Source organism: Rhinatrema bivittatum, chromosome 4 (genome assembly GCF_901001135.1).
Source record: "Rhinatrema bivittatum chromosome 4, aRhiBiv1.1, whole genome shotgun sequence".
In the NCBI taxonomy this organism is placed as follows: domain Eukaryota; kingdom Metazoa; phylum Chordata; class Amphibia; order Gymnophiona; family Rhinatrematidae; genus Rhinatrema; species Rhinatrema bivittatum.
Genome location: NC_042618.1, coordinates 382,159,774 through 382,174,796, shown reverse-complemented (window position 1 = coordinate 382,174,796; position 15,023 = coordinate 382,159,774). Strand labels below are relative to the sequence as shown.

Genomic DNA, 15,023 nt, shown 5'->3' with positions numbered 1-15,023 from the left:
AAACTAGATATCCCACACTACATTTATGCGGATGATGTCCAAATGCTCATCCCCATTACTGACTCCTTAGACATTGCCCTTAAAACCTGAGATAATGTTATATCCTCGATCAATACCCTCCTCAACAGTCTAAACCTTGCCCTCAACACTGCCAAAATGGAGCTGATGATTATCTCACCTCTGTACAACCCCTTAACTACCATCCCACAAAGCATCTCCATCTCACTGCAAGCACGAGACTTAGGCGTCATTATAGACAATCGCCTCAACTTTCAAAAGTTTATTGCCTTGACATTGAAAGAGTGTTATTTTAAACTAAATACCTTAAAAAAACTAAGCCCGCTCCTCCACCTTAATGATTTCCCCACTGTCCTGCTATCCATTATTATTTCCAAACTAGACTATTGTAATTCCCTCCTACTAGGTCTACCCAAAGCCACTATTAAACCTCTTCAGATGCTCCAAAATGCCGCGGCCAGAGTACTCACTAACTCTCATAAAGTTGACCACATCACTCCCATCCTCAAAGAGCTCCACTGGCTCCCCATTTCCCACCAAATAACCTACAAAACCCTCATTATCCTTCATAAAACTCTCCACAACCAGAATATGCACTGGTTGAATGACTCCATTCACTTCCACACTTCTAATAGACCTACCAAATCCTCTTATAAAGGCACTCTAGACACACCTTCTCCAAAATACTCTCACCTTCACTCCACTAAAGAATGTGCTATATCCATTGCAGGCCCGCATGCCTGGAATACCATGCCTCCCGATCTCAGACAGGAGCATTGCTCTCAGAAATTTAAAAAAAAACTCAAAACTTGGCTTTTTAAACAAGCTTACTTTAACGAGGGGTTAAAGGGGCACTTAGAGAAGATAAGGCCATCGCGGAAAGATTAAATGATTTCTTTGCTTCGGTGTTTACTGAAGAGGATGTTGGGGAGGTACCCGTAATGGAGAAGGTTTTCATGGGTAATGATTCAGATGGACTGAATCAAATCACGGTGAACCTAGAAGATGTGGTAGGCCTGATTGACAAACCGAAGAGTAGTAAATCACCCGGACCGGATGGTATACACCCCAGAGTTCTGAAGGAACTAAAAAATGAAATTTCAAACCTATATTTTCAATATATTTATAAATGATCTGGAAAGAAATATGACGAGTGAGATAATCAAATATGCAGATGACACAAAATTGTTCAGAGCAGTTAAATCACAAGCAGATTGTGATAAATTGCAGGAAGACCTTGTGAGACTGGAAAATTGGGCATCCAAATGGCAGATGAAATTTAATGTGGATAAGTGCAAGGTGATGCATATAGGGAAAAATAACCCATGCTATAATTACACAATGTTGGGTTCCATATTAGGTGCTACAACGCAAGAAAGAGATCTAGGCGTCATAGTGGATACCACATTGAAATCGTCGGTTCAGTGTGCTGCGTCAGTCAAAAAAGCAAACAGAATGTTGGGAATTATTAGAAAGGGAATGGTGAATAAAACGGAAAATGTCATAATGCCTCTGTATCACTCCATGGTGAGACCACACCTTGAATACTGTGTACAATTCTGGTCGCCGCATCTAAAAAAAAATATAATTGCGATGGAGAAGGTACAGAGAAGGGCTACCAAAATGATAAGGGGAATGGAACAACTCCCCTATGAGGAAAGACTAAAGAGGTTAGGACTTTTCAGCTTGGAGAAGAGACGACTGAGGGGGGATAAGATAGAGATGTTTAAAATCGTGAGAGGTCTAGAACGGGTAGATGTGAATCGGTTATTTACACTTTCAGATAGTAGAAAGACTAGGGGGCACTCCATGAAGTTAGCATGTGGCACATTTAAAACTAATCAGAGAAAGTTCTTTTTTACTCAATGCACAATTAAACTCTGGAATTTGCTGCCAGAGGAAGTGGTTAGTGCAGTTAGTATAGCTGTGTTTAAAAAAGGATTGGATAAGTTCTTGGAGGAGAAGTCCATTACCTGCTATTAAGTTCACTTAGAGAATAGCCACTGCCATCAGCAATGGTAACATGGAATAGACTTAGTTTTTGGGTACTTGCCAGGTTCTTATGGCCTGGATTGGCCACTGTTGGAAACAGGATGCTGGGCTTGATGGACCCTTGGTCTGACCCAGTATGGCATTTTCTTATGTTCTTATGTTGAGAGAATGTTGTACAAATCTCATCTTTGTGTGAATTTCCTCACTCTGAAGGTCATCAAATCTTCACAAGAGTGTATTGTTCTGTTCGTACGTCTCACTCTGAATGTCAAAGTGGCCCCAAACCCCTACACTACTACTTAACACTCACCTCAAGTTACTAGGTGGGCCTCATATAGAGGTATAAATACCTAACTACTATGAGGGCCTTATAGCTAGGGTTCTCTCTCTCTCTCTCTCTCTCTCTCTCTCTCTCTCTCTCTCTCTCTCTCTCACTCTCCGCAAGTCTTCACAAGAGTGTACTGTTCTGTTTGTACATCTCACTCTGAATGTCAAAGTGGCCCTCTGTGGTAATACCTATGTGAAGCACTAAGATAGCACACTTTGCAATAAATAGGCTATCACCATAAAACACACCCCTCTTCCTATCACATGTGATAGTTTGATGAATCCTGGCCATAGTCAGTTAACTTAGCTGGCTAACTCAAGTCCTGCCAGGCACACCCCTGGAACCACCCTAATTTACCCCTGGATGGACTAAGCTACAATCCTTTTCACAAAAGGAGTCCAACTATCGAGGGAGGAAGGGAAGTTGTCATTGCAATAGTTGGGTCCCTTCCCCGAAAAAGCATCCCTGCTAAATGCCTCGTTCTTTTGTGGCCAAATACTGCAGGACAAAAAACACACAGTAAGAGGCTCTTTAATGTGATAGCAGCCCCAACTTCAACGCTGAACCCCTCCAAAAAAGTCATGTGCAAACGGGGAGGTGAGTGGGAGTCAGTGCTGACCCTTGTCTCAATCCAGAGATACCCCCAAAATGCAAATTAAAAAAAAAGATCTGCACAGCAAATTCCCAAAGTTAAACATAAAGGGGTAGATTTTCAGAGCCCTGCTCGCCTAAATCCGCCCAAAAACCGGGCGGATTTAGGCGAGCAGGGCCCTGCGCGCCGGGAAGCCTATTTTACATAGGCCTCCCGGCGCGCGCAGAGCCCCGGGACTCGCGTAAGTCCCGGGGGTTCTCGGAGGGGGGCGTGTCGGGGGCGTGTCGGGGGGCGGGCCCGGTCGTCGCGGCGTTCCGGGGGCGTGTCGGCAGCGTTTTGGGGGCGGGTACGGGGCGTGGCTACGGCCCGGGGGGCGTGGCCGCGCCCTCCGTACCCGCCCCCAGGTCGCGGCCCGGCGCGCAGCAGGCCCGCTGGCGCGCGGGGATTTACGTCTCCCTCCGGGAGGCGTAAATCCCCCGACAAAGGTAAGGGGGGGGTGTAGACAGGGCCGGGCGGGTGGGTTAGGTAGGGGAAGGGAGGGGAAGGTGAGGGGAGGGCAAAGGAAAGTTCCCTCCAAGGCCGCTCCGATTTCGGAGCGGCCTTGGAGGGAACGGGGGGAGGCAGCGCGGCTCGGCGCGCGCAGGCTATACAAAATCGATAGCCTTGCGCGCGCCGATCCAGGATTTTAGTGGATACGCGCGGCTCCACGCGTATCTACTAAAATCCAGCGTACTTTTGCTTGAGTCTGATGCGCAAGCAAAAGTAGGCTGATCGCGCTTCTTTTAAAATCTACCCCAAAATGTGGCCCCAGCCCTCTGCTGCCATACCCTCCACCCCTCCAAGTGACATCGACAGCCCCTGATGGGAAAAAAAAAAAGTCCCAGGCCCTACCTTCCACCCGAAAGGAAAAATAAAAGTAGTGCCCTGGCCTCCACCCTCCACTGACCCCTGCCCCCGCCTCCCACAGCCCTCGGACCTAAAAAACGATCCCACATCAGGGCCAGGTGGACCCTCGCACCAAGCCCGGTCAGTGCCATTTGCCAGTCGGTGCTGGCCTAACCTTGCTGAAACCATGTGACTGGGGTAAGGTCTAGGAGTCTGACTCGGCCCCGATGCAGAATCATTTTTAGGTATTGGGGGATGCAGGGGGGAGGGGTCAGGACACTACATGTTTTTTCCTTTTGGGGAGAAGAGGGTGGGAAGGGGGAGTGTGGTGAGTACCAGGACTTTTTTTTTCCATAAATCATGCGATATTGGCTGAATTTTCAAATGCCGGTGCGCGTAAAAACCGGGAGATATGTGTGTGGCCAGGCTGAGCGCACACCAAACACATTTTAAAAATGGCCCGGCCACGCACATATCTCCCGGTATGCATGGAAATACCAGGTTGTTTAAAAGGGGCGGGCTGGGGGCATGGCGTGGGCAGGCTGGGATTGCCGGCCAACGCACGTAACTTACTTCATCTATTCATATGAAGTAAGTTACAAAAGAAAAAGAAAAAAGGTAGGAAGAGGGGTTTTAGGGGTCAGGGAAGAGAGGGGAAAAGGGAGGCAGAGTAGGTAGGGGTTTAGGGAAGTTCCCTCCCAGTCCGCTCCTTTATTGGAGCGGACTGGGAGGGAACTGGGCAAATGCCCGATTGCATCACCACACAATTCTTTTAAAATCCCGCCCCTTGCGCGCACGAGTTGCCACCTGTGCGCACATGTACGTGCCGATATAAAATTGGCTGTGCATGTACGCATGGGTACGCATGAGTAGTGGATTTTATAACATGCGCACGATGGCGTGCCTTTTAAAATCCAACTTTATATGCACTATAATGTACTTTAGAGTACTAATGCAGCTTAATGCATCACCCCCTTAGCTGGCTAAATTCTAGCTGCTAATTTATTAGCCCGCTAGAATTAGCCAGATAAGTGCACAAATATTAATTTAGCTGGCTAAATGCTTCTGAATATGGACTTCTATAAAGTTTTATGGTTCTTTGCATTACGGTATATAATCCTTAATTTAACAATCAAGGGTTCTGTTTGGTGGTGGAGGGTAAGTAGGCAGTTGTCCCCCTTCCAGAGGCTTGATTACTGAGTCAGTCAGATTTTTAAATCAAAGCTCCAGCATATATCAAAGCAATATATTACTAAAATTGCACTGTACACACGTCTGTATAGCAACGAAGTTTAGACATGTTAGTACTTAAAAATGCATCTGAATTTTTGCAAACAAAATCTTTCATAAGAAAACCTGGAACCAATAGTGAAAGAGATAAACGTATATTTCTTTAGCAGTTACTAGTGTGGTAAAATTTTGGAAGCAGTGAGCAGGTTTTTGTAGAAGGTCCTCTATTATGCTTTATTTTATTTCTCAACAATCATTCACATCACTGTCTCTATAACATATGTTTCACATAGTTATTCATTTTTACTGTTTTTGCTAGGTTCTTTTTCGAACAGTTGCCATGATGGTTCCTAACTATGCTCTGATAGCTGAGATCTCTCTCTACTCATATGGGTTTCTCCATGCTAAGCCCCTGTCAGTGAAGATAGTAATGACATACAGGCTTTGTTCAGAGCAACTTTCATCTCAGTTCCATTATGACTATGGTATGCGTGCAGTTAAAGCAGTATTAGTGGCAGCTGGCAACCTGAAACTGAAATTCCCAGTGGAGAATGAAGATATACTTGTGAGTTTTTGATTTATTGATACAGAAAGTACAAATACTTAACCAGTTATTAAAGAATGTTTTAGAAAGATAATGTGTTTTTATTTTAATCAAACAGTGAACTGAACATATTGCAATTGAAAATGCTATTGTTTTTCACTTTATAGACTTTTAAAATACCAAATTGTTTTGATTTACATTGCCCTATGTTAATTTTCAAGGGACTTATGCAGATAATTTAGTGTTTTACTCACAGAAATGACGCTTTAGAAAATTACGTGACCAATATGTGTGAAAATCTGTGTGCGTATACACACTGTATGCATGTATTTTTATGTGTATGTGGAGAGGCATTCCAGAGAATAGAGTCTGGGTAGAGTTGGGACTTAGGCACATACTTTCTAGGGATGTGAATCGTTTTTGAACGATTAAAATTATCGTCAGATAATTTTAAAATCGTTCTAAATCGTTAGAGTGCACGATACAATACAAATGCCCCCGATTTATCATCAGGGGCATTTGTATTGTATCGTTAAATAGGGCACGGGAATTATTTGGGGGAGGGCGGGAAAACCGGCACACCAAAACAACCCCTAAACCCACCCCGACCCTTTAAAACCAATTCCTTACCCTCCCCCACCCTCCCGAACCCCCCCAAAATGTTAAGTTACCTGGTGGTCCAGTGGGGGGGGGGGGTTCCCGGCGCGATCTCCCGTTCTCAGGCCATCGGCGCCATTTTGGCTGCCACTAATTAAAATGGCGCCAATGGCCTGATAAAAAAAAACAAAACCCACCCGACCCTTTAAATCGACCCCCCCACCCTCCTGACCCTTTTATTTTAGGGAGGCCCGCGCCGCTAAAAAAAAACAACCACCCGACCCTTTAAATCAACCCCCCAAAACCTTTTAAAATTACCTGGTGGTCCAGGGGGGCCTCAGGGGGCCTCGGGGAGAGATCCAGGGGGGCCTCAGGGAGAGGAGAGATCCAGGGGGGCCTTGGGGAAAGATTTGCCGTTCCCAGGCATCAGCTGTTCTAAAAATAAATGCCGCCGATGCCCCTTTGCCCTTACCATGTGACAGGGTATCCGTGCCATTGGCCGGCCCCTGTCACATGGTAGGAGCACTGGATGGCCGGCCATCTTTACTCATCAGCCCCCCTGGATCAGGCCCCCCTGGATATCTCCCTGAGGCCCCCCGAGGCCCCCCTGGACCACCAGGTAATTTTAAAAGGTTGTGGGGGGGTTGGGGGGGGGGTCGATTTAAAGGGTCGGTGGGTTGGGTTTTTTTAGCGGCGCGGGCCTCCCTAAAAAAAAAATTAGCAATGTGAATTGGAATCGGAAACGATTCCAATTCACATATCTTAACGATCAGATTTCCCCCCCCCCCCCCCCCCCCCCCCCAGCCGAATCTGATCTTTAAGACGATCTGGCACACGATTCACATCTCTAATAGTTTCTGATTTTAAAAATCATGCACATAAATTCTCTCAGCAAAACCACATGCTCCCAATAGCAGGTAAAATTGTATATAGTTTTGCTGGGATAATTGTCAAAGAGGACTTACATGCTTATGTGTGGTTTGAAAATTTGTGTAACTTAGGTGCATATTTGCCAGCTAATTTATGTGTGATTTGACAACACTCTGCCCAGATTATGTTTTTTACTAGAAGAATCTGTATAATTTTGTATTTCCTCTAGCTTCTTCGATCAATAAAGGATGTGAATGAACCTAAATTCTTGTCCCATGACATCCCCCTCTTCAATGGTATAACTAGTGATTTATTCCCTGGGATTGTTCTACCTGAAGCAGACTATAACGTAAGTATATTTATAAGGGTGTTTTTTCCTTATCACTTATGATGGTTCTGCATCAGGTGTTAAATAACTTGCTGCTTTCTCTTTTGTAACAATGACTGACAAGGAAAGGCATTTCCTAATAGCTGACATAGCACTTCAACTTATCCAACTAAAATGTTGTGCTATACATCTTTAGTAGAAAACTTTCTCTAGAATTTGGATCTCAATTACACCAGAGTGTTGCGCTTCCCAGCCGCATCCGCTCCGCAGTCGGGCCTGCTCACCTTTCTGTCTCGTCCATAAGCTCCGGGCTTCCTTCCTCCGCAGCCGCAGCCAGTTCGCAGCGTCCCCGGCTCCCCCGCTCTCAGTCTCCCGTCCAGGCCTCATGGCGGGGCTCAGTGTCCTCTGTGGCGTCGGCCCCGCCCCTAGCCATGCGCGCGTGGACTTCCCAGCCTCTTCAAGGACCAGGGGTGGATCCCAGCTCTGTGGCGCGCCCTGATTGAAGGCAGTACTTTAGGAAGTGGTCAGACGCCACTTCCTAGCCTTGGCAATCGGGTCGTACACTCTGGTGTTAGCTAGTTTGCCTGTTCCCATGTCTCTTGTTCTGGTCTCTCTTGTTCCAGCGGCTCCTGTGTCTCCTGTTCCAGTGTCTCCCGTGTCTCTTGTTCCAGCGTCTTCTGTTCTTTCATCTCTCCATCCCTGGTAGTACCCTTTGGACTGATCTCACGGTACTGACCTTTGCTTGCTCCTGACTACTCTTGATCGCTGCCTGGAACTTGACCTCTGCCTGATCTGACTACTCTTGATTGCTGCCTGGAACTTGACCTCTGCCTGACCCTGACTACTTCCAGATTGACTACAGGTACTGACCCCTGCTTCGGCTGACCATTCTGGACTGATATTCTGGCTTTGATCCTCGCTATCCACTCGGACAATCTCTTCTGGCCTTCTGCGATCTCTGGACATTCCTACTTGGACATAGACCGCGCACCCTTGTTCGTGGTGGGCACTCCCCTGCGCTTCCTCTCTAGGAGACCCTGCGAGGCCCACCTAAGACCAGGTGGCCCGGGTAACCAAGGGCTCAACCTGAGGGAACCCCGGGTTGCTATTGGCAAAGCTCCAGCTAGCCTCTGTCTCCTCCTATGCTCCGCCTCCTGGTGGCTGGCGCTCTCTGGGTCTGGCTGGAGGGCCGTACCAATCCTGCACCAGGCCAAGGGTCCACCTCCAGTGCAACACAGAGTCTGTAGTTTTCTCTGTGCTAGCACTCCTGTCTTTATATCTTTTCCAGAAGGTGTGAGTTCTTGAACAGTTACTGATACTAAATGTCATAAAATCTTGAAATCATATATTATTAGGGCGTGCTATAATTAATAGCACCCTGTTTTCTTTTGCAGTCAGCTAATCAGAATGTACAATAACCATTCCAACTTTCAAACCACTTATCTAGGTATATATTTAATGGACTCATTCATGTCAGCATCTCTGTTATTCTCTTTAATCCTGAATGAGGAGTTATCTCTTCCTCCATGCCTATAAATATTAATCACAACCTGACCTGTAGAAGCGTGATGATGTATTTTACTACATTTTGAACATATATTACATTTTACTCTGAAATATTTTGGGATACATTTTTATGATGACTGCTATCTAAAGTTTTATTATATAATGCTAAAACTCCTGATGGATTATATATTTAACTTCATGGTATTTATTAAAAACCCATGATATAGGAAGAAATTCCATTTCTCCATGAACAAGCAGAACAAATTGTCACACGAGATGGGTGACTTGATCCAGCGATGCTGAGTCGGATTGCTTTCTCTCAAAGCCCAAAAAGTTCTACTTTGCCCTCTGAGCATAAATGAACCTTCCCATGCTAACATCCCCATGCATGAGTTTCCTCAGTTTATTTTTGTCCACTCAGCAAACGGTTGGAAAATCAATTCTCTCTCGGCTTCACTGCATAATTTCAGAATGTCTTTGGAAAAGAAGGGGGGAAGCTTATTTAATAAATGTAAATAGTATGGACATAAAATGTCTATATTAGAGTTGCATACTCTTTGCTTAAAATGCTTTGGACCGGATCACAGTTCTACTAATTGTGGCCCTGCGGAAGTATGTCCTCATGGACACTGATTTATCATGAACTCTGACTCAAATGTGAGTATCCAAGCTCATCAAAGCAAAGTAAATCAGAAACCATTTTAGAAACAATTGAGGTTTGAAGAAGCAGGTAGACAATGGTGATAGAAGCAGCTGCATCAAAGCATCAGGGCTAAGACATGCCTGTGTCATAGAGGCAGAGCACTGAACGGTCAATGAGTCAGAGCCGAGAGCCATATGCACTGAAGAGGCACAGTGCAGACATACTGAAGCCATGAGCCACCAGCACCAAAAACAAATGGGCAGAACCATTGGCATGGAAGCATCAGCGCCAAGATTCACCACTACCAAAGCATCGGCGCCAAGAATCACAAACATGGAAAAAAAAGCACCTCAGAGCACTCAGAGCCAAAGCCTCAGGACAGAAGTACTTGCACACTACAAGATACATCTTCATCACCAAGCTCTTCCTCTGATCTTCTTGAAGTAGGAAGAAACATTCAAAGAAGAGGAAACAGAGAGAAATATAAAGTCCTAGGTCTTCAGCTCCAACATTGGAGCCTCAGACAAAGTCAACAAAACTGTATGTCCAGACATCCTACCACAACAACAACCACTGAAGGAATGTCATGCTTTTAGGCAGAAATTATGGGCTGACTTCATAAATACATATATGAAGCAAGTGCCTCAACAACAGAAGTCTGCTGCTTAACCTATATTAGAAAAATTGTGGGAACACCTACAAGCAAAACTTTCACCCTCCTCTTTTGAGAGGATAATGGAAAATACAGCAGAAGAAAAGCACAAAACAGAAACATCTTCCTAATTATAGACCATATCAGATGATTCATTCAGTTCATATGATTCTGTACTCATATAATCAGATGTGCATTCTCTAGATCCACCAGCCAACTTGATGCTAGAACAACCCAGGAATTTAACACAACCATCCAAATTTTTTACTGAAAATTTTGGAAGCAATATCATTCAGCTTAAAACAGGACCCAGAAGAAATAATCAATTTACAAGGAATCCTAAGATTCAACCACCCTTCGAAACAATACAAGGCGCTCCCAATGCATGATGTTCTAATGAAAACCCAAACTAAACTCTGGAAAACACCTTTCACTGGACCACTTGTAGCAGAAAATATCAGTGTAAAATATAGAATTAAAAAATGTGCAAGGCATGAAAGAGTGCAACTCCCATATAACTCTAACAGGGGAATTAGAGCATACAAAAGTTCCAATAAAAGCAAAAGTAGCCCATGTGCCTACTTTTGATTGAGTTAAAAAGATTTCAAATTATCCCTGTTAACTGCTAGGAAAGTTGTATATACAAATAAATATTCCTGCTAATGCTAGAAAACTAAAAAGTAAGATAGGAGAATTAGAATGGATAGCACTGAATAAAGAGGTAAACAGATCTCAGCGACCTGGTGGAAGGAAGATAATCAATTGGACAGTACTATACCTGTTGAGCAAGTGGACCCTTGAGCCGAGACGAAGTTGTCACTACCACCAGGGAAGGCCCCTGTTGGTCCTCGTTGTCGGGAGGCGGTTTCGGAGAAGATGACCCAACAGGATTTTCACCTATACCAGTCCTCGTTCCCTGCGAGTTAAGCTCTTGGGTACCGGGACCGGCAGGACTTGGGCACGGGTCTTTCTCTCAAGGCATCGAACTGGGAGATGAGAAGCAGAAGCAGTGATGGACAGGCCAAGGGTCGAGGCAGACGGTGGATGAGCAGGAACAGGAACAAGCCGGAGGTCAGGGCTGGCAGTGGACAAGCAAAGATGAAGGGCCAAGCCGGAGGTCAGGGCAGGTGAAGAACAAGCAGAATCGAGGTACCAGGCTGGAGTCAGGGCAGGTGGAGATCAAGCAGAGTCAAGCGAAGCGGGGTCAGAATCAGAGAATCAATCCGAGGAGACGAGGAGCAAGGCAGGAACTGGAGGCAAGGAGCAGGAAGGCAGGAATCAGGAATGCAGACAACTCGTACTCAAAGTATGAGGAGGACCCATTGCTGAGGTGAAGTGGCAAAGTAGGATATAAATACCCACCCTGTCTGACGTCATCTCCCCGGGCTGCGGAGAGGTTTCCTGCCACTGGCCCTTTAAATTCCCTGTAGAGGCACGCGTGCCTATGGGGCTGGACATGGAGCACAGCATCGGCGGTGTGTGAAGGAGCTGTGAGAGCAGGCCGCTGCTGCGGCGGTTGGCATCTGCGGGAGGAGACGGTGACAGGGGGAGCCAGCACCGGCCTCCTGCCCACCCAGGTGAGGAGACCCAGTCGCGATCTCACGCAGCTGGGAGCCCTAACAATACCAGGGTACAAATTATATCATAGTAAATAGGGTGGATCTATTTGGTGAGAGTGTGGCGCTTTATGTTAGGGATGGCACAGAGTCCAACAGGATAAAGATCCTGTAGAAGACTAAATGCACAGTAGAATCTTCATGGGTGAAAATTCCATATAGAGAAGAGTATAGTGATCGGGAATATTAACATCCATCTGGCCAAAACGAACAAATGGATGATATTAGGGAAGCTAACAAATTTGGCAGTACAGTAATGGGAGATTTCAATTACCCGAATATTGACTGGGTAAATATCACATCAGGACATGCTAAGGAGTTAAAGTTTCTAGATGAAATAAATGATTGCCTCATGGAGCAGCTGGTCCAGGAACCAACAAGAGGGGGAAGGAGGACACACAAACTTTCTCCTCTCTCTCTCTCTCATATATGCATACACATTTTCTCTCTCATATAGATACTCGGGCTCACACACTCATGCTTCCTCTCTCAGATGCACACAGTCAGTCTCTCCCACATGCGCACACATACATTCACACACACATACACATGCTTTTTCACTCCCACACATTCATACTAACTCTCTCACATGCTCCTTCTGTTTCACAAACACATACACTCCCTTTCTCAAACACACAAACATATGCGCGCCCTCTCATATATACACACAGACACACACATGCTCTCTCACACACAGGTGCTTCACCTTCTTTTCTTCCACTTGCTCCCCTGGCAGCCTTGGGCCCACATCTTCACTTTGGCATCCATTGGGTCAGGATAACAAAGTGAAGTGGCCTCCAAGTCACTTTGCTGGTGAAATGGGGTCCGCTGGCAGCCCACAGCCTCTTCTCTGCTTTGGCTGCCAATGGACAGGATGAGGGTCTACAGATGACCCATGGTCTTACTACCTCAGCTCTTCCTTCACTTCTCATGTCATTCCCTTACTACCTCAGCTCTTCCTCCCCTTTCCCCTCACTATCTTGCTCTTTCTCCCACTTTTCATTCCCTTCCCTCCTCCTTCTAGAGATTCCCCCTTCTTACACTACCTCAGTTCTTCCCCCATCTCTGTCCTTCCAGAGATTCTTCTCCCTCCTTAGTAAGTCACTATCTCAGCTTTTTTCCCCTTTATCCCCTCTCCCTTCCTCTAGAGGCTCTTTCCTCCCCTCTTCTCACCCCTTCCTATGCTTTCCCCACTTTATTTCTGCTGCTCCCTATGCCCTTTCCCCATCTTCTCATCCAGTCACGTCCAGCCTCTTAGCCCTCCCCAAGCTCTTTCTCCTTCCACTCCCTGGTGCAGCTTATTACAGTCAGGATTGCCCTTCCTTTTCAAGTGAGCAGGCAGCAGGAGCAGCAAAGTGGCCAAAATAAAGGAAAGGCCAGCAGACTGCCCACGGCATAGGAGACACTAAAGGAGGCTTGCTAGCTTAGATTTCGTTATCGGATTGGGCAGAGGTAACCCAAACCCCTGACCGATCCAATGCATCAACATGTAGATCTCCCAATCGAACCGGCAGCAGCAGCATTTGATTGACATCATGTCCTGCCACGGGCCAGTCTCACGAGAAGAGCTGCAAGATTGCTGCTTTTCTCGCAAGACTGGTCCCGCAACAGCAGGAGATAACGTCATTCAAATGGTGCTGCTGCTCCTGCTACCGAGATCTACTAGTGGTTCCTTTCCTCCCACACCCTATTTTATTTATTTTATTTATTCACTTTTTGTATACCAATATTTGTGGAGACATCATATCGGTTTACATCTATACAATAAAACATGACATGATCAAACTAGTATACATTCCCTAGCAGTGCACTCTAAAGATTCTCCCTCACTGGGACTGTCCTTGTATTGGTACTTGGTTAAGGTTTGCAAATTATCTTCTCCAAACAGGAGCTTAACTGTCTTCTTGCTTGAAGGTGAAACATCCTCAAAAGTCCTCTGAAGGTTCCTCCTCTTAGAATACTTTGAATTATACTCTAGTAGCTTTTGCTGCCACTCCTTGGTGCAGAAACTTATGGGACAGGATCACAGACCTGGCAGCCATCCTTTACCCCAGACAGTAAATCCACCTCTTAAGACAGATAAGGTAATCTTCATTGCAGACAACAATTTTAGTGATAACTCTCCTTTCACAAGGATCATCTCTGGGTTATCTCCCATTCTAGATCCTTCTAAACTCCAGGCTTACTCCCTCTCCTTCAGGCCATTGCAATAAGAGGTGTTCAGCAGAATGCACAGTTTTACTGCACTTAGTGCACATTTTGTGCCTATAAACCTTCTGCTGATGCAGGAAGGATTTTTACATGCCCAAAATGAGTGTGTAAAACTGTGTGTCCATCTTAGCATTCTCGCATGGAAATCACATACAAACAAGGGTATTAAACATTACCCCTGATGAAGAAAGGTGTTCAGACTTAACTCATGTTTACAAAGCACTGGAAATTTTACTGCTGGTCAGAGAGTAAAATGTGACTTTCTTCAGGAAGCTGCCCCCTGCCACATTCTCAGCCCTTGTAAGGAGAAGCTGGGTGCCACTAACATCATGGTCTTTTATGTTCCCCACATCAACAAATGCTGTCTCTGCTGCAAGTTGCACTATAATGAGCAGTATATAATAAACCAATGTAAGGCTTAGTTCTCCCAGGACAAGCAGGATGGTAGTCCTCACACACAGGTGACATCATCAGATGGAGCCTTGTCACGGAGTACATTTGTCAAAGTTTCTAGAACTTTGACTGGCACACTAAGCATGCCCAGCATGTCACTAACCCTGTGGCCACATGGGGTTCCCCTTCAGTCTCTTTTTTTTCCGCGCAGCAAGTTGCCTCGCAGTTTAGGAGCTCTATGAGAAGTTTCTCACACTTTTCCTCACAGAAAAATTTGAAGTTTATCTTTCAAATATCACCCTCACGGGGTCCCCCATCGCGCTCTGTTCCCTCCGACGCTCGGTAATTGTCTTTCCCGCGGTTTGTGGTCGGTTCCCGGCGGCATACCTCTCGGTGCCAGATGGTCACCAACCGCACGCGCCATATTTTTCAGCATGGCGACTGGGTTTAGAAAATGCCCCAAGTGGCCGAGGATCATTTCCATAACAGACCCGCACAATGTCTGTGTTTTGTGCTTAGGACCCTCGCACGACATCCGTCGATGCCCTAGTTGTGTTCAAATGACCCCCAAAGGCTGGCTCGCTCGACTGGACAAGATGGAGCATTTGTTTGCGTCAA

General features: G+C 45.9%; 1 protein-coding gene across 1 annotated transcript in view; it reads left to right on the top strand.

The window, feature by feature from the left end:
* DNAH12 (dynein axonemal heavy chain 12) overlaps positions 1-15,023 on the top strand; it is a 1,160,754-nt gene that overhangs the window by 618,979 nt on the left and 526,752 nt on the right. Inside the window, 2 exon segments of the mRNA XM_029600929.1 lie at positions 5,365-5,610; positions 7,286-7,405. Of these exon segments, the coding sequence (XP_029456789.1) occupies positions 5,365-5,610; positions 7,286-7,405 (366 nt within the window).